Here is a 24,980-nt window from a genome sequence, read left to right as displayed (position 1 = left end):
TCTGGGAAGACTAGGTCCATACATATGGCACCTAAGCATTGTATGGCCACACATGGAGGCCATAGAACTATGTGCTCAAAGTCTTACTCATCTGCTAGTTCCTCTCTGAAACTTTCTGAGCATCCTGCTTCTGAAAAGGAAATTCACCACAGCCATTATGGATCCTAAAAAAAAAGTAGCCGCAACACCGCTATGGATAAAGCCTAAATAAATCTTTATGATTATATTATTTTAATATATTCTGTATTTATATATTGCCCTACATCACCATGCTAGCATCAACCTTTTCCGTGCTTTTAACCTCAGGATTTGATAAAAATTCTTCAGATCCAAAACTCCCTTACAAAAACAGAGATTTGTAGAGTATTGGAAGACTACTTCAACATTAATGAACTGCCTGATTCAAACCTGTTATCGGTATGGGAAGCATACAAATGTGTCATAAAGATAGGGTCCCGCATTAAAATAGAACAAAACGCGCACCTTAATGACCTTCTGGGATGCATTAAGACACTAGAGACGACTCACAAGACCACCTTAGATGGTGTAGTAGGAACTGAACTGGCATAACTCAGGGCTCAGTTCCTCTCACAAGCTAAAGCAGCACTTACAAAATAGATACTATTTTGAATACAGCAATAAACCTAGCCGCACATCTGCCAAAGCTCTAAGGAAAGTAAGAACATAATCTTTTATTCCACTTATTTCTACCTCCCCAGGCCAGTTCCAACACCTACTGCAGCAGATCTCAGAGGCATTTTGGGATTGCTAGCAATCCCTCTACAACCTGTCGCCCCCACTGTTGGAAGAAAAACGAGCCTCACGAAGTTCCTTAATACAAAACTATCCGCGGGACTCAGGGTTGGGCCATCTTTCACAAGAAGCAGTTCAGTCTATGGAAGCCACTATCACACAGGAAGAACTAACCCGCGTGATAAAAAAAATCACAAACAAGGAAGGCCCAAAGGCCAGACAGGTTTCTCCTTTCCTACTATAAGACCTTCTCTGACATTATCTCGCCACACTTTTTGCAGTCATACAACTCCCTAGCATCAAGCAACTCCCTCCCAAAGAACACACTGAAAGCCCACACTACAGTAATACCAAAAGAGGAAAAAGATCCCACACTTTGTCAAAGTTATGGCTCTATTTCCCTCTTAAATGTTGACCTAAAACTCTTTACTCAGACATTGTGGAGCAGATTGTCCCCATTTCTCCAATAGATCATTCACGGGGATCAGGTAGGCTTCATTCTCCTATGAAAATCAAGAGATAATACCATTAGAGCAATTAACCTCTTACATCTGGCAAAACAAGTGTCCCACCAAATGTGCTTGCCCTCTACACATGCGGACAAAGTGTTTGATAGAATAAACAGGGAGTTCATGCATGAAACCTTTAGGCCCATTGGGCTGGGGTCTCATATGATGTCATGGATCTCAAGCAATTATACATCCTCCTCAGCCTTGGTGAAGACAAATGGCCACATATCTCCCACATTTGACATATGAAAAGACGCAAGACAGGAACTATGCACAAAGCAGCTGCCTATGCCAATGGCCTGTTATTCATGCCCCAACACCACGCATTTTGCTTTCAAACTTCATAGCAGAACTTTGTTGATATGCACAAGTCTCCAACTTCAAAAGTCTGCAGCACTCAATATATCCCTACCCCAACCCCCAGTAGCTGATCTGAGGAAGTCCTTCTGATGGGCTAATGACTACATAAAATACCTAGGCATATCACTTAACCACAGACACAAAGGACCTTCATTCAACTAATTAGCCAGGCCTGCTAAATGAAATAAGATCAGATCTGAGCACCTGGACAAAGGGCTTATTCTCCTGGCTTGGGAGATCCTTAAAATGAACATCCTACCAAGACTCTCTCCAGGCCCTCCCAATTGCCATACCATCTGAACTCTTCAGACACCTTAACTCTCTAATGGACAAATTTATCTGGGCAGACAAACCATCTCGCATAGCCCATTTCACATTGATGAGACCTATATCAGAGGAAGGGTCGGGTCTTCCTGATATTAAGGCATATCACCAAGCATCTCATTTACTCAGAGTGGTTGATTGGCATAGACACGGGGACACCGAGCAGTGAATATCCATCGAAGGGGAGGCTTTGTCTATGCTCTCAACAGCATTACCATGGATGCAAAGTGATTTACCCCAAAAAGCAAAAGACCACCCAACAATTGGACCTATTATAGGATAATCAGATATCGCCCCATCCCTTCTCCATTATTCCCAAAATATTCCTGAAATATTAAAGGAGAATAAAGTGAGAATTAAGAGAAGTATGACACACATGGGGAATCACAAAAACATTACCAGATGATAGTTATAACTTGACAGTGAATATTCCACAAAACATCAAAAATGTCAGTAAACATTGTCTTCTCTATGATCATATCTTTATGAGGATGTAAACTATACAGATGGATAGAATTCACTGACTGACAAATATACTGTCGCCCTTAAAACTATGTAAATTGTATCACTGAGAAGAGAATAGGGGTTAAACCGTACCTTTTATTAGAAAATGTATTAAAAGTTTCAAAAACCAAACTCTTTGACAATTTATAAGTACTGCAATAACCATGTAGTAGATGTAATCACTAAGGCCTCCCTCACAGGTGCGTTGCGGAAAGCACCACGATTTACAGACAACGTCAGTATTTAGCATTCCTCATCCTTGATGATGAGCACTAAACTCTCATACATAGGACAGACTTCACTCAAAAATCGCGGCGCTTTCGGGTGGCTGTCTGCAGCTGTGTGAGAGGCTTCATGGAAAACAATGGAAGCCTCTGACAGTGTTTAGCACTGCGCTAAAAGCGGTGTGTGTGAAGGAGGCCATAGTGCTACAGTGACATGATACAGTTGATGTAATACTGAAGCGCTGCAAAGATACTGAAAAATATCATAACAATGCAGGTGTATATAAATCCTACGTGTTTAATTGGTTAGATTGAATCAGGGGTCTAATAACTCAAAGTAATATCTAGAATATGAAATAAAGATAAGTCAAGGGAAACTATCTACATATATGCCCTAGCAAGTGTGAAGTAGAGACTATTCATCCCACTACCCCATTATGGGATGAGAGGCATACTTCCGTGCCTTTAATTTAGTAAAATAATATCCCTCAGGTGAATACCAACAGTAAGTGATTGGAGGTTTATGAGTCTATCTTGTATGCAAATTGCATATAAAATTTTCTTATTACCTTTGACATTTAGATATTTTATTCTCATTAAAAGCTTCATGTAATACCACTGTTTTGTCAGACGAACAGGTTCATTATATACATTGAGAGTGCTATACATAGAAGCAGCAAAGTTTTGAAAAATGCATCACACAGTTTAGCTGTTTTGTCATTCTGTTCTTCTATCTATAAACTAGTCTGGGAGAACCTTCTAAAATATAAGAGCAAGCACATATTCCACAATAGTCACAATGAACAAAACTTCAATGAAGGTAACACTACTATTTATTCTAATTAGCTGGCAGGTCAGCAGGTTCTCCATACAATGGAGGAGGTACAGTATATAAATGCCCCTGTCATTTGACAGTGAAGACTAAATGAGATCTGCTACCACAAAAAGCAAAATGGGAAAGGTAAGGAATCGTTTAGTACAAAGTGTTATATGTGAAATGGAATGACATTACACAGTATGTAGTGACAAGCAGTGTTCAAAATACTTCTTCCTTGTAACAAATTAAAGCATGGTATATGTTCTACAATGTACAAAATAACAAAGTATAGAGTTCTATGGATTTTCTCAGCATGTCAGCAGAGAAGGGAGTGAAACACCCTACCCCAGACTCAAGCAGCACTCTTGCCTGAGCACCAGGAATAAGCTTGATGATGTCAGATGTGTCACCCTCCTGAAGAAAAGTATGCCTGCCGCTTAATAACACAGGCTTAATATTACTTGTGCATAACAATCTAAGGGATAATGTAGGAAAAATGCACTTGCCTCCTTAGGTGACGTATCTACCAAATGACTTGAACGCAGGGGCCCAATACTTAAAAGCATCAGCAATTTTGGTAATAGTGAGCCACATCTCACCATTGACATAGCCATATGAGAGCTTGCTCATTGGGTGGTGATCTGTAGCACCCTCATGTCGAAACTGGGGTTTTGATGCAGAATTGCCAGCAGAATTAAGTAATTTTCAATTCCGTATTAAAGGCATTTCAGCTCTGTTTTTTTAAACTTTTTTAGAGGGTTTACTATGTGGGATAAAATGTGTATTCAATTTATTTTACGGGTTGTTATGAAAAATTGCACAAAAATATTGTTGCTATTTTTTATTTTACTTGGATACTTTAAAACTTTTTTTTCACCTTTTTTAATGTCCCGTAGGGGACTTGACCCTATGATCCTATGATTGCTCAGGTAATAAACTACAGTACTTCTGTACTGCAGTATATTATCTTCTGTCTTTGACATTACAAGCCATGGCAGACCTGGAGGCTATTGTCTGTGGTCCTTTTGCCATGGCAATCCATACGCTTTCTGCAATCTAATTGCATAACATAAATTGAAGAGCAGAAAAATGAACAAGGTGTATTAATATTAAATATCATAAAGTCTTGTCTAGACGATTCACTTCTTAACCTTAGCAGGATGACTCACTAACATTTTCTCAGATAGTCATTGCTCAGGAGGATGCCACAGTTATAATCTACATGTGAATTCTCAATACTCAATGCTGCTTTGCCAAGCAGCTTATCTGTCGATAAGCATTTCCTGTGCATCCATCTAACAATTTACTATTGTACGGGCCTTCCAGACCTTCAGTAGTTGTTTAAATTTGGATTTTTCTGCATTGTTTCAAAGTGTTGGCTTTAACTATTTTGTTTTAAAATGTATAAATATGTTACCTTTATTATTTTGGTATTTATTATGTTATTATTCACATTCTTATTTCACAGATTATCTTCTACGAGGACAGGAACTTCCAGGGTCGCTCTCATGAGTGTAACTCTGAATGCCCAGACTTGTCTTCATACTTCAGAAGCTGTAACTCCATCCGTGTAGAAAGTGGAAACTGGATCTTGTATGAACACCCCAACTACAGAGGACACCAGTACTTTCTTCATAGAGGAGAGTATCCTGACTTCCAACAATGGATGGGCTATAATGACTCAATTAGGTCTTGTCGCGTAAGCCCTCGGGTTAGTAGCTTGACCTGTAATTTAATTTTTTTTAATCTTTGAAGTGATAATCAATCAAAAACCTGCTAACTGAAAGGGGTGGTTCAGTATTAACAACTCTTTCACTGTTTGCAAGTTTTTTGCTATGCTTATAGGCATAGGTCATATTCACATGGAGGGATTCGACATAGAGTTTTCCATGTGGATTCCACCTCTAAAAGTCATGCAGGAATCCATAGCTGAGCTGTGGATTTCTACCACTACTACGCAAATATTTGGCCACTGATCAGCACATGGATTACTCCCTATTCAATGAGCACATCTACATGCGGAATTCCTGATGCTGATTATGCACAGGAACGGCACGGAATGCTTTTATAAAGAAGTGACATGTCATGTTGGGGATACGCGTTGTAATTGGATTCAGATTGGCTGTGGAATTTGACGTGTGGATTTCGCATCAAATTCCGCTGCAAAAAATCCACCATGTGGGCATACCATTATATAAGCTTTGTTCTTATAAGGTGTTTTCTGATCATTGAAGTGCTGCATTGATCTGCTAACACAAATAACAAAATTAATAATAAAAAAAAAACACAAATAGATAATATCAGAAAATTTGCATATAAATAAGCTTGTTTGGGCAAATTCTGTGACCCACTTTAAGAGCAGCCAATTTCTCATAAACATGATTGAATATTTGTCAAAGCAATAAATCTCCCCTTTCTAGCATTAATACATTGAAATATGATTTGAACCCTTTTGATGAATACTGCATTAGCGGAAAATGCATAGATACTGCATAAACCTATGGCACAAGAATAGTACAGGCATGGGAGTTGCTCCCACACCTTGCACAGTTGGTGTCAGCTATATGTTACTGCAGTAGTCAGGATCCACGATAATGCCAATACTGGCCATATAATAGCGACCTTGACATCTAAAAGGTTAGACAGAGGGAGATAGCTACCTCTGCCACTCAATTAGTGCCCCCATAACCCCTATAATACAATCTCAATGCAGAAAGGTTTCTAAAGCAGACAGGCACCACTGGGACTACTATCTCCTATTAGGCTCTGCCAGAGCTAGGGCTTGATAGGATGCCTGACAACATTACTATGGAAGCAGGGGCGTAACTATAGAGGATGCAGGGGATGCGGTTGCACCCGGGCCCAGGAGCCTTAGGGGGCCCATAAGGCCTCTCTTCTCCATATAGGGAACCCAGTATTATGAGTAAAGCATTATAGTTGGGGGCCCTGTTACAAGTTTTGCATCGGGGCCCGGGAGCTTCAAGTTACGCCTCTGTTTGGAAGGCATATTACACTATAGTATATAAGTATTGCAGTGCATTATACCATAGATTAAGTAATCACATGATCAACTCCCTAGCGGGCCTTAAAATAAATAAATAAATAAAATGTTAAATGTTAAAAAAAGAAACAAGGAATGAAAAAGCCTTTGTCTCTTTTAGAAAATGCTTTATGCTAACAAATAATAAATAATTGGTATTACAGCAACCAGAATGACCTATACTATAAAGCTAACTCATTATTTATCCTTGTGGGAGATATCCTATATGTATTTTCTGTATTTTTGTCAACTGTGAATATACTGTATTTTGTCTATAATGGTTTAAACCTCTAAGGGAAGAAACATCACCCCCCCCCCCCCCCCCTTCCACAAGAATTTAAGGAGCAGTGCCTATTGTCCCGAGAACTGGTAAAACCAGTTCTAACTGGCCAAACCTTTTTAGGTGTTCTTGGACAGCAGAGAGGAGAAACACAGGATGTTCTTCTCACAAGGACATATTCAAGAATGAACTGAGCGTGCTCACTGAAGTTCCTCCCAGATGGATGACACCACAAGCTACCTCACAAATACCTCCCTCTTAGAAGAACCAATCAGCACGCTAAATAATTGTAACTGTATACTTCCTGGGTGGAAACTTATTTAAGTTTCAACGCGCGCAGAATAAAGACAGACTCTTTTGGGAACACATGATGTAGGCCGTGTGGTCTTTGAAAGGCTCTCCAGGCCTGTACACATATTATCTTAATTTGGAAACGCACAGTATATCGAGATAGCGAATTTTGCGCTAACAAATTTGGAGGCACCGCTGAGATAATGAAGATACAGAGATATGAAGATATTTCATCGTTATCCGGACACAAGGGGACTTCGAAGCAGAGACGGACAGATAATGAGCTCAAACAAGGTAATAAGTTATTCTTGTACCTGTCCCATCTCTCCCTCTCTGCTATGATCCGCCCCGGGCCGGGTGAGTTGAAATATGATAAGTCTGTATCAAAAGAACAATCAAGTAGATATACTGTGTGGTTTTTATGTTGTCTGTGAAGAAAATGTCCTGAGTGAAAGAAGGTGTGAGCTATGGGGGTTTATATTCTCTGTAGAAGTGAATGGTGTGAACAGACTGTGCAGGTTAATAAGGAACAAAGAAAGTGCAGTATAACTTGTTAAAAGAAAGCAAAAAGGAAAGTTGATATAAGCAAAATTAGCTCAAGGGTTAAAAACAGTAGAGTGTCCATGCGGTCAGAGTTTTCCATTGTGCAACATGTGGCTGAAGAGGTCTCCCTTTGTTATGTGGGGGGAGGGGTGCACATGGAATGCTTGCATTTGCCATGTCTGCATACATCAACTCAAGGGAATTTGGGCTTGGAGTAAAGATGTGGGCTAGCCAGAGATTCTGCTCCGATTATGGTAGGCCAAGCAGGCTGTTGAGGTTCCACAATGTGGTGCCAAAAGTGCAGATCTGTGCCATGAGGTGCTGGAGTAGAGAATCTCAATTAATTAAGGATTTTTCCAATTACGACAAGATGGGCAGGGGTGAAATTGTAAGTGCTTATTAAAAGATAAGCCAGACCTGTGTCGTGAGTTGTGGGAAAAATCGAAATATGACTCGCAAGCAAATTCAGTGAGATGATGTTTGTAAACATAACTGGACACACAAAAATGGGTGAAGGAAAAAGCAAGTCAATGAGTTAAGGAAAAGGGAGAAGGTTTAACAATGAACGGTGAAAATGGCTGCTATCTGGAGTGGTGAATATAAGCATGCGGGTGGAAATGGGCATAAGTTGTATTATGTTTGTCATTGGATAGCCTATTCTGAACAAAATATGTAAAAACCGCGGTACATAAGAGTTTTTCTTATATATATACTTTGTTCAATATGGGAAGTTCTATGTACAGTAAATACAATCCCAGTTTCTACTTCACATGAGATACTTAGTCTGTATATATGAGTGAGTGAAAACCCCAGTGAGTGTGAATTTGTGTGTATAAATGAAGGGCCCGTATGAGAGTTAGATTGTGTTATATGGTATATACTGTTCGGAGGCTAGAAATGAAATGAGGCAAGAAAGACCAAACGCTGAGCCAGGCCACAGGGGGTGGAGCTAGGTGATGTAAGGAGATGGGAGGGAAGAACAATAGAAAGAGGTCTTGCTCCACCCTCAACACAGACCAGCCTAGGAGAGAAGTGTGTCCCCATTTAAGTGGATGTTGGTATATATATGTATATTGTGGTAATGTATAGAGGGAAGGTCACTCTTAGACTCCATGTTAAGTCTCTCACTTGAACAAATAGAGGTGACCAAAGGAGGGGCATCTAATTTATTTCTGAGGGTAGTTGTGTGAGATAATAGTCCAGGATTACCACAGTATATATATATATATATATATAGGTTCTTTGAGTATGTGGAGAATTTAAAAATATTGAGTTGTGTTAATTTGAATATTATTCAATTAAGATACTAAAATGAGGTAATTGTGTACTTGAGACACCTGATAAGTACTTTAGTCAAATTAATAACAAAAGTTCTATTTTAGAGTGTATCTCATTTTCAATTAACAACAGTATTTTACATGAAAATAGTTACATTTGAAAAATAAGAAAATTTTGAATGACAGAATTTGAGTATATCCCAAAAGGTATCCAGGGATACGAGTCCCTTAGTAAACCAGTAATTAACCATCATTGGTGCAGTTGTTATGGTCGTAGATTGTAATAACAATATTTCCTCTCCTGCTTGCAGTACATTTTCGCACAGGTACCAGAGATGGTGTGGGGCCCCTTAATATCATGCTTCCTCAAGGGGTCATAAAATACTGTATAGAGTGCAAATGAAACATCTTTCAGCTTCCAGACTAGCTATGTATGAGACGGCCCTGCTAGCACCCTCACATATCGCAATCAAGAGGGGTATAGTTCCAAATGCTGTTTCATATCTTTTACTGAATTCAGAAGGTTGAGAGGAAGGGGCAGCAGGCGCAGACCATGACATTTAATAGCAAGCACATGATTGTCGGGAAACAAATGAAAAGAGAAACTAGGGGTCCTAACAATAATGTTGTAACTGCCATGATTAATGTAAATCTTGAGTTTTACCCATAGATGGTTCCAAATATTGTGGAAATGGACAAGCAAAACAGGCTATGCAGTGGTAACCGACAGAAAGAGGTAATTATACAAAAACCACTCTTTTCCTCATGAGACACTCAGTTACTCAGGAAATAGAGGTGATGGCGCTCACTGCAATATGTAAGCTGGCTGCAGGTAGGACTGTTTATGTCTGCACCGACTTAAGGTACACATTTGGAATCGTACACGATTTCACATCCTTTGTGGCACAGTGGAAGTTTCATGGGGTCCTTGAGTAAGCCAATCCAGAATGCAGAAGCAGTGGCTTTGTTCTACAAGTTTTTAGCTCTTTCCGCACAGGTGACTTATCATCAGAGTCCAGGCTTATGCCACAGAGACAACCACTGAGGCTGGAAGGAACCAGAGAGCAGGCACCGCAGCAGCCTGACTTCCCTTGAATGAGGTAACGGCTGGTAACCTGCTTGCACCTGAAATAGGTGTAGATATTTCTCTGTTGCTTGAATTACAGGAACAGGCCTCAAAAGAAGAAAAAGGAGGAGTGGAAAAGCGAACAGAATGCTACTGGGGTCTGGCAGAAAGGTAAAATGCCTGTGCCTCCCCTGCACGCTGTACTCCATGATGTCACACCTGATCCCTGAGCTAACCCATTCATCCAAGGAGGTAATGTGTGGTATGGTGTCTTCTGCTTGGCTTACCCCAGGGTTCAACACTGCTGCAATAGGGTTTGTACAGGGATGCATAATATGCGCCCGTTACAATCCAGGCCAATTGGTCAAGGTACCTTCTCGATGCGAGCCAGACTATCTGTATCAGTGACTACAGGATGATAGCATACAGCTACCACAGGTAGGTGTTTGGAGTTGTTGGTTTGCATAGACCTCTTTTCATGTTATTTGGAGGCGTGGCTTGAGAAAAAAATAAATAAATAAAAATAATTTTTAACACGCCAAAAATATGACCTAAGAATATGTTTTATGAAAGTAATTTTGAATATTTAGGTACACCAGAAGTCATAGTAAATAATAAAGGTAAACCTTTTATTAGTCATCTACTTGGTTAGAACCACGCCTAAATATAAGACTAAGTTGAGGCCCTATGAAGGTTTTGTTTGGTAATGCTGCTGTAATAGGCCTATTCTTATTACAGGCCAAAAAGGAGGGCCTCACCTCCCATGTGAGTGCCTAACATCAGGAGTTATATCATCTGTCACTCATAAATGTGTATTCTCCGTGTTTCCAGATCAAAATGCAAAGAATCCTTTCAAGTGCTGTTAACCACTACGGTCTCAGTGAAACTTGAAAAAAGCTAATTTGGGTTCATGTCAGACATTGAATAAAGATTATCAAGGAAGGAGACAAATGTGGCCCATAATCCTTTGTTATATGTAGGACCCCTGCGGTCATTGGGCTGTCATTTCTCTTCTTCCTCATAAGGGATGTGGTAAATACATAACTACTGATGAAGAGGATTATGACAAATCTAGGAATATTGCGTTGTGGTGCAAATATAATTGCCTATTTGTAGCCCTCCATTTTGTCCTTCATCCTCCATTTTGTATTTTCCTTTATTCTCCATTTTGTATCTTACATACGAATAGCTATGAACATTCATGTGGCCTTCAACCCTGTTTGGTGTAGGAAGCTTTGATGTAACTGTGAAATGTGACAGAACAATGCTAACTTCATTAACTACAGTTCCATTTGTATAGGTTTGTTTGAGCTCTGTCCATATACATTGTATGGCCACGAATCTATTGTCTTGTTAATCCTGTGATACCATCAGCATTGTCTAGGGAATTGAGTTGTTGATTCTGAACCTTTGATCAATGAAACTGGCTGCTTCAGATGGTGGGGGGTCTCAGACTGATAACATCTTGGTTTACAAAGCTTGGGTATGACTAAGCAAGTTTTAGTGTATAAAATAGTACAAAAATGTTAACAGATACAATAAGGTAGCAGTAAGTGTACCAATGTTTCAGCCATATTGTGTAATCAGACCAATGTTAACATGTAACAAACAATATAACCTGAGATCACATTTGGAAAGCCAGTCACATTCAACATGTTGTATGTCATTTAAACTATGAACAAGGTGGCTTATGCAGAAAACGTGAAATAAAGATCAATCTTTCAGGAGCCATCTACCTAGAATACCGTTGGGAAACTGTAACGTGTTGTGAGGTATTTTCCTTATCCTGGATATCACCCAGCAGTAGGCAGGGATAAGGAAGGTGACAGCTAGGGTCCCCTGTAGGCGGTAGGGAAAGGCCCGAGAACACAAATAGGAAGGAAAAACCATCCAGGAGAATGAAAATACGCACAACAAAGGAGGGAATTGTGGGAGATATCCTATATGTATTTTCTGTATTTTTGTCAACTGTGAATATACTGTATTTTGTCTATAATGGTTTAAACCTCTAAGGGAAGAAACATCACCCCCCCCCCCCCTTCCACAAGAATTTAAGGAGCAGTGCCTATTGTCCCGAGAACTGGTAAAACCAGTTCTAACTGGCCAAACCTTTTTAGGTGTTCTTGGACAGCAGAGAGGAGAAACACAGGATGTTCTTCTCACAAGGACATATTCAAGAATGAACTGAGCGTGCTCACTGAAGTTCCTCCCAGATGGATGACACCACAAGCTACCTCACAAATACCTCCCTCTTAGAAGAACCAATCAGCACGCTAAATAATTGTAACTGTATACTTCCTGGGTGGAAACTTATTTAAGTTTCAACGCGCGCAGAATAAAGACAGACTCTTTTGGGAACACATGATGTAGGCCGTGTGGTCTTTGAAAGGCTCTCCAGGCCTGTACACATATTATCTTAATTTGGAAACGCACAGTATATCGAGATAGCGAATTTTGCGCTAACAATCCTTCACAGAGTATGATGCAAAAATAAAATACAATGCCACAGTTGCATTTTTTGCTCGTCCTACCTAAAAATCGTATTAAAAATTGATGAACAAATCATATGTGCAGCAAAATAGTGTGAATGAAATCTACAGCTTATCTCACAAAAAACAAGTCCTTACATAGATGTTATAGCTCTAAGAATGCAGCGATGCATAAAGTAAAAAAAACTGATATTGCCTCAAGTCCCAAACTAGCTACATCCCTCAGGGGTTAAAACCTCACTAATAAAAAACTAATCTTTAAGACATAAAAGGCAACTTAATCAATTGCTTATGTCTAAAGGCTGCAGACTACATGACTTAACATACAGTATGTGATTATATCTATGTATGTACCTTGTGGGTTAAGAAAACCTGGTGGCAAGAAGCACCCCTCTCCTCTTTTTGTGCACTGCAACATGGAAAAAAAGTAAAACTTCCCTGGGCAGTAAATTCAGCCATTTTAGTCTTTTAAGTTTTTTAAAGGCTACATCTGTGACCTAGCTCAGGCCCAAAGTGAGTGACAAGGTATAATATAAGGTAATTTGCTATAGCACAATCTGGGTAGGAACGTACTTTTTTGCTGACTACTATAACTCTTCTTAGAGAATTCAGAATTTTGATATAGGGGCCCGGTATCTCTCTATGGATGCCCCCATTACTTGCTATACACATACTGCATGCTCTTTATTCTCTTTATTTTTATTCTTATATATGTTAACAGTACATTTCTTCTAACAGCATCAGGGATCATTTAGAATCAGGATCTATGAGAAGGAAGACTTCAGCGGACAGATGATGGAGTTCAATGAAGATTGCCCTCATGTCTATGAGAGATTCCGCTACAATGACATCCACTCTTGTCAAGTAAATGACGGATACTGGATGTTCTATGATGAACCCAATTATAGAGGACGTCAATATTACCTGAGACCAGGAGAGTACAGGAGATTCAGCGACTGGGGAGCCATGAGCCCCAGAATTGGTTCCTTCAGACGTGTCCATCATGTCTATTAAATTCATAAATGCATTAACAATTGTATTGCTATTCAGTAAAATTGTTAAATATTGTTAAATAAACAATAACAGTGTTAAAATAAGCACACTACCTCTTCTTTTGGTCCCGGCTGACTAGTCTGAACAACGCAACACGTGTCAAACTCTGTCACATCAGACAAGTCTTAGTTCTATTACAGGGAATGCAGGTATACAGAAAACACACAAAACCACAAACCTGACACACTACAGAATGGAACGGGTATACAGAAGATCACAGACTATCCATAAACTGTCCGTAACCAGCCCTTCCTAACATTTGTGCAGAACCTAGAATATTCCCTAATTGTCCCTGCATGGAAAATAGAGCAAGGGAATGCCAGGACGCTGAGATAGCCAGAGAAGACGGGGACGATAGCTGAGATCGAAAACTGACAAAGTGCTAGAAAGAAGACAAAAGTTCTAGATCAGTAATGCGCAGGGCAAGACCCCACAGAGACCTGAATAGCAGAGGCGTAACTTGAAGCTCCTGGGCCCCAATGCAGAACCTGTAACAGGGCCCCCAAATATAATGCTTTACTCATAGTACTAGGCTGTCTATATGGAAAAGAGAGGCCTTATGGGCCCCCCTAACGCACCTGGGTCAGGTGCAACCACATCCCCTGCATCCCCTATAGTTACGCCAGTGCTCAATAGCATGCAAAGAGTTTAAGGGTGGCTTCACATGAGTGCATTTGTGGCCAAAAAATCGGCGCCTACAATGCATAGCAAGTAGAACCCATTGATTGTAATAGGTTCCTTAACATGTGTTTTGTATTTAACACACATTTTGAGCACAGGGGAAAAAAAGCAACATGCTCTATTTTTGGGCACAATTGTATGGCACTGTGTGATTTCGTGGGGTCAAACAATGTCTCCTGAGCCTACTAGGTCAGCTGATCCGCCTACCCTAATCAGCTGACTCGCCCACTCAAACATTCCTGTGATCGTGCATCCTACAGAAAGCATATACGTCTCGCGATAGCGAGCATATGTGCTTACATCAGTGTGCAGCCGCCCTTACCAGCATTCTTTAATAGGAGGAGCTGGTATAAATCTTCTAAACTACACACAGGTAGGCTGAATAAACTGAAAGGCAGCTTCACCGCCAATCAGTGCAATAACAAAAAGGACAATTTTTTTTTACAACGGTTATCTTTTGTATTAAAAATCTTATATTTAGTTATTACTATAAAACACTATGTTCCTTAAGCCCTTCAGCCTTCAGCCAGTTTTGGTCTTCCCGACCAGGCGTTATTTTTCAAATCTGATGGGTGTCATTTTAGGGTGCCTACCCACTTGCGATTTTTTTTCCTGTGATGTTTTGCGTTTTTTCTCAACAGCAATTAGTATAGAATGTGTTCTTGTCCATCTGGGTTTTTTTTTCCGTTTCGTGGGGTTTTTTCACATAGGAACTGTCAGTTGCATATGTCTCCTTATTTTTCTCTTAATGCACCCATGATTGTCAATGGAGGGCTGCAAAAAACGCGCAAAAAACGCTGCGTTTTTCACACGCGAAAATCGGCAACGCAAGTGGGTAGGCGCCCTCAAGTGAGTAGGCGCCCAAAAAGGCGCTCAAGTGGGTAGGCGCCCAAAAAGTTTGGAATACTTTTACTTATGCGACTGATTCTGAGATAGTTTTTTTTTTTCATCTAAAGTACATTGTACTTTATGTTAGTGGTGAATTTTAGTTGATAAGTTGGGGGTTCATTTAAAAAATAATAAATTTACTGAAATGTTTTAAAAATTTGCTATTTTAAAACTCAATTTTTCTGCTTGCAAGGCAGATAATTAGAGATGAGCGAGCACCAAAATGCTCGGGTGCTCGTTGCTCGAGTCGAACTTTCCGCGATGCTCGAGGGTTCGTTTCGAGTAACGAACCCCATTGAAGTCAATGGGCGACTCGAGCATTTTTGTATATCAGCCATGCTCTGCTAAGGTTTTCATTGGTGAAAATCTGCAAAACCCAAGAAAGTGATGGAAACGACACAGAAACGGCTAGGGCAGGCGAGGGGCAACATGCTGGGCTGCATTTCAGGTTCCCAGGTCCCACTATTCAGCCACAATAGTGACAAGAGTGGACCACATGCTGATAGAACAAAGACTGGCTTATACACTGGACTGGAGAGAGGTGTGGGGAGGGGGGCAGGGAATTCCATATGGCCCAACTTATGGGAATCCTACATGTTACTGATGTAATCTGTTATACGCCCATAAAGGGCAAATATTATGTGTTTCAATAAACTTGAGGCTCTGAGCATTGTATGCCAGACCCAGCTTAGACCTGAGATTCATCACTTGTGTCTGACCTGGCCTGATGGTGTGTGCACACTATACAATTAGGAAGCTACAGAATACCCTGAAACCTGCTGGAGAAAAATATAATCCAGTTCACAGGTAGGCCTCATTCTCCTATGAGAAGCAAGAGATAATACCATTAGAGCAATTAACCTCTTACATCTGGCAAAACAAGTGTCCCACCGAATGTGCTTGCCCTCTACACATGCGGACAAAGTGTTTGATAGAATAAACTGGGAGTTCATGCATGAAACCTTTAGGCCCATTGGGCTGGGGTCCCATATGATGTCATGGATCTCAAGCAATTATGCATCCCCCTCAGCCTTGGTGAAGACAAATGGCCACATATCTCCCACATTTGACATATGAAAAGACGCAAGACAGGAACTATGCACAAAGCAGCTGCCTATGCCAATGACCTATTATTCGTGCTCTCAACACCACGCGTTTTGCTTTCCAACTTCATAGCAGAACTTTGTTGATATGCACAACTCTCCAACTTCAACATTAACTAACAAAAGTCTGCAGCACTCAATATATCCCTATCCAAACCCCAAGTAGCTGATCTGAGGAAGTCCTTCTGATGGGCTAATGAGCACATAAAATACCTAGCCATATCACTTAACCATAGACATAAAGGATCTTCATTCAGCTAATTAGCCAAGCCTGCTAAATGAAATAAGATCAGATCTGAGCACCTGGACAAAGAGCTTATTCTCCTTGCTTGGGAGATGCGCGATCTTTAAAATGAACATCCTACCAGACTCTCTCCAGGCCCTCCCAATTGCCATACCATCTGAACTCTTCAGACACCTTAACTCTCTAATGGACAAATTTATCTGGGCAGACAAACCATCTCGCATAGCCCATTTCACATTGATGAGACCTCTATCAGAGGAAAGGTCGGGTCTTCCTGATATTAAGGCATATCACCAAGCATCTCATTTACTCAGAGTGGTTGATTGGCATAGACACGGGGACACCGAGCAGTGAATATCCATAGAAGGGGAGGCTTTGTCTATGCTCTCAACAGCATTACCATGGATGCAAAGTAATTTTCCCTAAAAAGCAAAAGACCACCCAACAATTGGACCTATCATAGGATACTCAGATATCTCCCCACCCCTTCTCCATTATCCCCAAAATATTCCAGAAATATTAAAAGAGAATAAAGTGATAACTAGGAGAAATATGACACACATGGGGAATCACAAAAACATTACCAGATGATAGTTATAACTTGACAGTGAATATTCCACAAAACATCAAAAATGTCAGTAAACATTGTCTTCTCTATGATCATATCTTTATGAGGATGTAAACTATATAGATGGATAGAATTCACAGACTGACAAATATACTGTCGCCCTTAAAACTATGTAAATTGTATCACTGAGAAGAGGATAGGGGTTAAACCGTACCTTTTATTAGAAAATGTATTAAACGTTTCAAAAACCAAACTCTTTAACAATTTATAAGACTGCAATAACCATGTAGTAGATGTAATCCCTAAGACCTCCCTCACAGTTGCGTTGCGGAAAGCACCGCGATTTACTTGCAGACGTCAGCATTTAGCATTTCATCCTTGATGAGGAACAGTAAACTCTCAAACATAGGACAGACTTCACTCAAAAATCGTGGCTGTCTGCAGCTGTGTGAGAGGCTTTATGGAAAACAATGGAAGCCTCTGACAGTGTTTAGCACTGCGCTAAAAGCGGTGTGTGTGAGGGAGGCCTTAGTGCTACAGTGACATGATACAGTTGATGTAATACTGAAGCGCTGCAAAGACACTGCAAAATATTGTAACAATGCAAGTGTATATAATCCTACGTGTTTTATTGGTTAGATTTAATCAGGGGTCTAATAACTCAAAGTAATATCTAGAATATGAAATAAAGATAAGTCAAGGAAAACTATCTACATATATGCCCTAGCAAGTGTGAAGTAGAGACTATTCATCACACTACCCCATTATGGGATGAGAGGCATACTTCCGTGCCTTTAATTTAGTGATATAATATACCTCAGGTGAACACCAACAGTAAGTGACTGGAGGTTTATGAGTCTATCTTGTTTGCAAATTCTATACTAAATGTTCTTATTACCTTTGACATTTACGGTATATATTCAATTCTCATTAAAAGCTTTATGTAATACCACTGTTTTGTCAGAAGAACAGGTTCATGATATACATAATAATAATAATCTTTATTTGTATAGCGCCAACTTATTCCGCAGCGCTTTCAGGCATGGATAAATGCAAAACAATACAACAATTGCAACAATTACAATGTGAGATACATTGGGTTAGACACAAATGGGTTGAGGGTGGTACAGGAGGTGCAGGGGTTGGGGAACACAGGCAATAGGAAATTTTATGTACAGATCATTTATCAGGAGGCAAACAGGATGGAGCATCATAGGGAGGGGCGAGGGACTAGGTCAGGAGATTTGGTATGCTTCCTTGAAGAGGTGCGTTTTTAAGGCACGTCTGAAATTTCGTGCATCGGGAATTGTCCGGATGCCTTGGGGTAGAGCATTCCAGAGGATGGGTGCTGCTCTAGTGAAGTCCTGTAGGCGAGCATGAGAGGTTCGTATTACAGGGGTGTTTAGTCTGAGGGTGTTAGCCGATCGGAGTGAGCGCGCTGGGTGCTATACTGACAGTAGGGAGGCGATGTATGGTGGCGCAGCGCCATGCAGAGCTTTGTGAGTGAGGTAGAGGAGTTTAAATTTAGTTCTGCAGTGGATGGGCAGCCAATGCAGCGACTGGTATATTGCAGAGGCGTCTGAATAACGACTGGATAGAAAAATGAGTCTAGCTGCTGCATTTAGTATGGATTGGAGTGGAGCGAGTCTAGTGCGGGGGAGGCCAATGAGTAGCGAGTTGCAGTAGTCAAGCCGGGAGTGGATGAGCGCAACCACGAGCGTCTTTAGCGTGTCCGTGGTTAGGAACAGACGTATTTTAGCAATATTTCTGAGGTGCATGTGGCATGTTTGGGCCAGAGATTGGATATGGGGGGCAAAGGAGAGGTCAGAGTCCAATGTGACCCCAAGGCATCAGGCATGCCGTCTGGGGGTTATGATGGTGCCAGACACTGGAATGGAGATGTTGAGGGGAGGTCGGTTAGAAGGTGGAAAGACAAGGAGGTCAGTTTTAGAGAGGTTTAGTTTGAGAAAAAGGGAGGACATAGTGTTAGAGACAGCGGACAGACAGTCAGTGATATTTTGGAGGAATGGTCCAGAGATCTCACGAGAGGAGGTGTATAGTTGGGTGTCATCAGCGTAGAGATGGTATTGGAGGCCAAATTTGTGGATGGTTCGTCCAATTGGGGCAGTATAGATAGAGAAGAGAAGGGGACCAAGGACCGAGCCCTGGGGTACCCCAACAGCGAGAGGAAGTGGAGTAGAGATACAACCAGCAAAGGAAACACTGAAAGAGCAGTCAGAGAGGTAGAAAGCGAACCAGGAGAGAGCAGTATCCTTTAGACCAATAGAGTGGAGCATAGTGAGAAGGAGATTATGGTCAACAGTGTCAAATGCAGCAGACAGGTCAAGGAGGATTAGTAGGGAGAAATCACCTCTCGACTTTGCAATCATCAGGTCATTTGTTACTTTTGTAAGGGCAGTTTCGGTCGAGTGTAGAGAGCGGAAACTAGACTGGAGGGGGTCGAGGAGCAAGTTGTCAGAGAGAAAGCGAGTAAGGCGGGAGTAGACCAGGCGTTCCAGTAATTTGGAGATAAAGGGGAGGTTTGAGACGGGTCGGTAGTTGGCAGCATTAGTCGGGTCCAGGGTTGGTTTTTTAAGCAGAGGGGATATAATGGAGTGTTTGAATGAGGAGGGAAAAGTGCCAGAGGTTAGGGAGAGGTTGCAGATTGTGGTAAGGTGAGTAATGAGAGCTGGGGAAAGGGAGCGGAGGAGGTGAGAGGGGAGAGGGTCGCTAGCGCAGGTGGTGGGGCGGGCAGCGGAAAGCAGCCTGGAGACTTCTTCTTCTGTCGTTGGTTCTAGCGTAGATAGTGAGTAGGTGCTGGGTGCAGTGCTGATGAAACTGGGATCAGGGCTAACCATGCAGCTTTCATAGATTTCTTTTCGAATGTGGTCGATTTTTTCTTTGAAATAGGCAGCTAGTTCTCCAGCAGTCAGGTCTGTCGCAGGGGCCTGTTCCTTGGGGCTGAGGAGGGAGTGAAAGGTCTCAAAGAGTTGTTTGGGGTTGTGGGATAGTGAGGAGACAAGGGAGGTGGAATAAGGGAGAGTGCTATACATAGAAGCAGCAAAGTTTTGAAAAATGCATCACACAGTTTAGCTGTTTTGTTATTCTTTTCTTTTATCTATAAACTAGTCTGGGAGAACCTTCTAAAATATAAGAGCAAGCACATATTCCACAATAGTCACAATGAACAAAACTTCAATGAAGGTAACACTACTATTTATTCTAATTAGCTGGCAGGTCAGCAGGTTCTCCATACAATAGAAGAGGTACAGTATATAAATGCCCCTGTCATTTGACAGTGAAGACTAAATGAGATCTGCTACCACAAAAAGCAAAATGGGAAAGGTAAGAAATAGTTTAGTACAAAGTGTTATATGTGAAATGGAAGGACATTACACAGTACGTAGTGACAAGCAGTGTTCAAAATACTTCTTCCTTGTAACAAATAAAAGCATATGTTCTACAATGTACAAAATAACATAGTTTTGTGAAATATTATTAACTAGGCTACTCATATCATGTTTAGAGAATCTATTTGGCATTCATATTTTCAATTGTTCCCAATCTATACTCCCAACAGATACCTTTGATGTATGCAACTGTGTTCCATACTGTTGCATCCATTACCTATAGATTGCCATTGTAAAAATGGGTTAATAGGAAAGCACAGCCATCTGTTTTCCTATATAGGCAAAAAAGGTATACCAACTTATACAAGCCTGGAGGACACCTAAAGGACACTCTTTTGCCATCTACCAGACCTATAGAGTTCTATGGATTTTCTCAGCATGACAGCAGAGAAGGGAGTGAAACTCCCTACCCCAGACTCAAGCAGCACTCTTGCCTGAGCACCAGGAATAAGCTTGATGATGTCAGATGTGTCACCCTCCTGAAGAAAAGTATGCCTGCCGCTTAATAACACAGGCTTAAGATTACTTGTGTATAACAATCTAAGGGACACTATAGGAAAAATGCACTTGCCTCCTTAGGTGACGTATCTACCAAATGACTTGAACGCAGGGGCCCAATACTTAAAAGCATCAGCAAGTGCCATTTTGGTAATAGTGAGCCACATCTCACCATTGACATAGCCATATGAGAGCTTGCTCATTGGGTGGTGATCTGTAGCACCCTCATGTCGAAACTGGGGTTTTGATGCAGAATTGCCAGCAGAATTAAGTAATTTTCAATTCCGTATTAAAGGCATTTCAGCTCTGTTTTTTTAAACTTTTTTTTAGAGGGTTTACTATGTGGGATAAAATGTGTATTCAATTTATTGTACGAGTTGTAATGAAAAATTGCACAAAAAAATATTATTGCAATTTTTTATTTTACTTGGATATTTTAAAACTTTTTCACCTTTTTTTAATGTCCCGTAGGGGACTTGACCCCACGATCCTATGATTGCTCAGGTAATAAACTACAGTACTTCTGTACTGCAGTATATTATCTTCTGTCTTTGACATTACAAGCCATGGCAGACCTGGAGGCTATTGTCTGTGGTCCTTTTGCCATGGCAATCCATCAGTTTTCTGCAATCTAATTGCATAACATTAATTGAAGAGCAGAAAAATGAACAAGGTGTATTAATATTAAATATCATAAAGTCTTGTCTAGACGATTCACTTCTTAACCTTAGCAGGATGACTCACTAACATTTTCTCAGATAGTCATTGCTCAGGAGGATGCCACAGTTATAATCTGCATGTGAATTCTCAATACTCAATGCTGCTTTGCCAAGCAGCTTATCTGTCGATAAGCATTTCAGGTGCATCCATCTAACAATTTACTATTGTACGGGCCTTCAAGACCTTCAGTAGTTGTTTAAATTTGGATTTTTCTGCATTGTTTCAAAGTGTTGGCTTTAACTATTTTGTTTTAAAATGTATAAATATGTTACCTTTATTATTTTGGTATTTATTATGTTAATATTCACATTTTTATTTTGCAGATCATCTTCTACGAGGACAGGAACTTCCAGGGTCGCTCCCATGAGTGTAACTCTGAATGCCCAGACTTGTCTTCATACTTCAGAAGCTGTAACTCCATCCGTGTAGAAAGTGGAAACTGGATCTTGTATGAACACCCCAACTACAGAGGACACCAGTACTTTCTTCATAGAGGAGAGTATCCTGACTTCCAACAATGGATGGGCTATAATGACTCCATTAGGTCATGTCGCGTAAGCCCTCGGGTTAGTAGCTTGACTTGTAATTAAATTTTTTTAAATCTTAGAAGTGATAATCAATCAAAAACCTGCTAACTGAAAGGGGTGGTTCAGTATTAACAACTCTCTCACTGTTTGCAAGTTTTTGCTATGCTTATAGGCATAGGTCATATTCACATGGAGGAATTCGACAAAGAGTTTTCCATGTGGATTCCACCTCTAAAAGTCATGCAGGAATCCATAGCTGAGCTGTGGATTTCTACCACTACTATGCAAATATTTGGCCACTGATCAGCACATGGATCAAGCCCTATTCAATGCGCACATCTACATGCGGAATTCCCAATGCGGATTATGCACAGAAATGGCACGGAATGCACATTAAGAAGTGACATGTCATGTCGGGGATACGCATTGTAATTGGATTCAGATTGGCTGTGGAGTTTGACGTGTAGATTCCGCATCAAATTCCACGGCAAAAAATCCACCATGTGGGCATACCATTATATAACAGCTTTGTTCTTATAAGGTGTTTTCTGATCATTGAAGTGGTGCATTGATCTGCTAACGTAAAAAAAAAAAACGCAAATAGATAATAGCAGAAAATTTGCATATAAATAAACTTGTTTGGGCAAATTCTGTGACCCACTTTGAGAGCGGCTAATTTCTCATAAATAACATTGAATATTTGTCAAAGCAATAAATTTCCCCTTTCTAGCATTAATACATTGAAATACGATCTGAGCCCTTTTGATGAATACTGCATTAGGGGAAAATGCATAGATACTGCATAAAACCATGGCACAAGAATAGTACAGGCACGGGAGTTGCTCCCACACTATCCACAGTTGGTGTCAGCTATATGTTACTGCAGTAGTCAGGATCAACGATAATGCCAATACTGGCCATATAATGGCGACCTTGACATCTAAAAGGTTAGACAGAGGGGATAGCTACCTCTGCCACTCAATTAGTGCACCCATAACCCCTATAATACAATCTCAATGCAGAAAGGTTTCTAAAGCAGACAGGCACCACTAGGACTACTATCTCTATGCTCCTATTAGGCTCTGTCAGAGCTAGGGCTTGATAGGATGCCTGACAACATTACTTTGGAAGGCATATTACACTATAGTATATAAGTATTGCAGTGCATTATACCACAGATTAAGTAATCACATGATCAACTCCCTAGCAGGCCTTAAAATAAATAAAATGTTAAATGTTAAAAAAAGAAACAAGGAATGAAAAAACCTTTGTTTCTTTTAAAAATGCTTTATGCTAACAAATAATAAATAATTGGTATTACAGCAACCAGAATGACCTATACTATAAAGCTAACTCATTATTTATCCTTCACAGAGTATGATGCAAAAATAAAATACAATGCCACAGTTGCATTTTTTGCTCGTCCTACCTAAAAATCGTATTAAAAATTGATGAACAAATCATACGTGCAGCAAAATAGTGTGAATGAAATCTACAGCTTATCTCACAAAAAACAAATCCTTACATAGTTGTTATGGCTCTAAGAATGCAGCGATGCATAAAGTAAAAAAAACTGATATTGCCTCAAGTCCCAAACTAGCTACATCCCTCAGGGGTTAAAACCTCACTAATAAAAAACTAATCTTTAAGACATAAAAGGCAACTTAATCAATTGCTTATGTCTAAAGGCTGCAGACTACATGACTTAACATACAGTATGTGATTATATCTATGTATGTAACTTGTGGGTTAAGGGAACCTGGTGGCAAGAAGCACCCCTCTCCTCTTTTTGTGCACTGCAACATGGAAAAAAAGTAAAACTTCCCTGGGCAGTAAATTCAGCTATTTTAGTCTTTTAAGTTTTTTAAAGGCTACATCTGTATGACCTAGCTCAGGCCCAAAGTGAGTGACAAGGTATAATATAAGGTAATTTGCTATAGCACAATCTGGGTAGGAACATACTTTTTTGCTGACTACTATAATTCTTCTTAGAGAATTCAGAATTTTGATATAGGCGCCCGGTATCTCTCTATGGATGCCCCCATTACTTGCTATACACATTCAATTACTGCATGCTCTTTATTCTCTTTATTTTTATTCTTATATATGTTAACAGTACATTTCTTTTAACAGCATCAGGGATCATTTAGAATCAGGATCTATGAGAAGGAAGACTTCAGCGGACAGATGATGGAGTTCAATGAAGATTGCCCTCATGTCTATGAGAGATTCCGCTACAATGACATCCACTCTTGTCAAGTAAATGACGGATACTGGATGTTCTATGATGAACCCAATTATAGAGGACGTCAGTATTACCTGAGACCAGGAGAGTACAGGAGATTCAGCGACTGGGGAGCCATGAGCCCCAGAATTGGTTCCTTCAGACGTGTCCATCATGTCTATTAAATTCATAAATGCATTAACAATTGAATTGCTATTCAGTAAAATTGTTAAATAAACAATAACAGTGTTAAAATAAGCACACTACCTCTTCTTTTGGTCCCGGCTGACTATTCTGAACAACGCAACACGTGTCAAACTCTGTCACATCAGAGAAGCCTTAGTTCTATCACAGGGAATGCAGGTGTACAGAAAATGCACAAAACCACAAACAGACACACTACAGAATGGAACGGGTATACAGAAGATCACAGACTATCCATAAACTGTCCATAACCAGCCCTTCCTAAGATTTGTGCAGAACCTAGAATATTCCCTAATTGTCCCCGCATGGAAAATAGGGCAAGGGAATGCCAGGACGCTGAGATAGCCAGAGCAGACGGGGACGGTAGCTGAGGTCGAAAACTG

At 40.4% G+C, this 24,980-nt stretch overlaps 2 protein-coding genes across 5 annotated transcripts; both read left to right on the top strand.

Moving 5' to 3' along the window:
• Positions 1 to 4,944: 4,944 nt before the first annotated feature.
• Positions 4,945 to 13,491, top strand: LOC136577898 (gamma-crystallin-3-like; the record flags this gene model as incomplete). Its single annotated transcript, XM_066577815.1, has 2 exons — positions 4,945 to 5,202; positions 13,216 to 13,491. Coding segments are annotated over 2 exons (534 nt in total), but the record flags the coding sequence as incomplete, so codon positions are not given.
• A 6,706-nt stretch (positions 13,492 to 20,197) lies between these two features.
• LOC136577541 (gamma-crystallin-3-like) lies at positions 20,198 to 24,578 on the top strand. 4 transcript variants are annotated; one of them, XM_066577451.1, is made up of 3 exons: positions 20,198 to 20,218; positions 21,966 to 22,208; positions 24,303 to 24,578. In XM_066577451.1, the coding sequence occupies exons 1-3, from the start codon at positions 20,198 to 20,200 to the stop codon at positions 24,576 to 24,578; spliced, it is 540 nt and encodes a 179-aa protein (XP_066433548.1). The 4 variants fall into 4 exon arrangements, with proteins under 4 accessions (XP_066433548.1, XP_066433551.1, XP_066433549.1 ...); XM_066577454.1 differs by lacking the exon at positions 20,198 to 20,218 and adding an exon at positions 20,351 to 20,359 and having other exon boundaries at positions 24,309 to 24,578; XM_066577452.1 differs by lacking the exon at positions 20,198 to 20,218 and adding an exon at positions 20,351 to 20,359.
• The last annotated feature ends 402 nt before the right edge of the window (positions 24,579 to 24,980 follow it).

This window comes from Eleutherodactylus coqui, chromosome 8 (assembly GCF_035609145.1).
Source record: "Eleutherodactylus coqui strain aEleCoq1 chromosome 8, aEleCoq1.hap1, whole genome shotgun sequence".
In the NCBI taxonomy this organism is placed as follows: Eukaryota; Metazoa; Chordata; class Amphibia; order Anura; family Eleutherodactylidae; genus Eleutherodactylus; species Eleutherodactylus coqui.
The sequence above is the reverse complement of the archived record's forward strand: the minus strand, read 5'-3'. Positions and strand labels throughout refer to the sequence as shown.

Excerpts from the sequence above, each read along its gene's own strand:
- LOC136577541 (XM_066577451.1), top strand. The coding sequence starts at position 20,198 with ATGAACAAAACTTCAATGAAG. Across the intron at positions 20,219-21,965 it reads TGAACAAAACTTCAATGAAG|ATCATCTTCTACGAGGACAG; the intron begins GTAACACTACTA and ends TTTATTTTGCAG. Across the intron at positions 22,209-24,302 it reads CATGTCGCGTAAGCCCTCGG|CATCAGGGATCATTTAGAAT; the intron begins GTTAGTAGCTTG and ends TTCTTTTAACAG.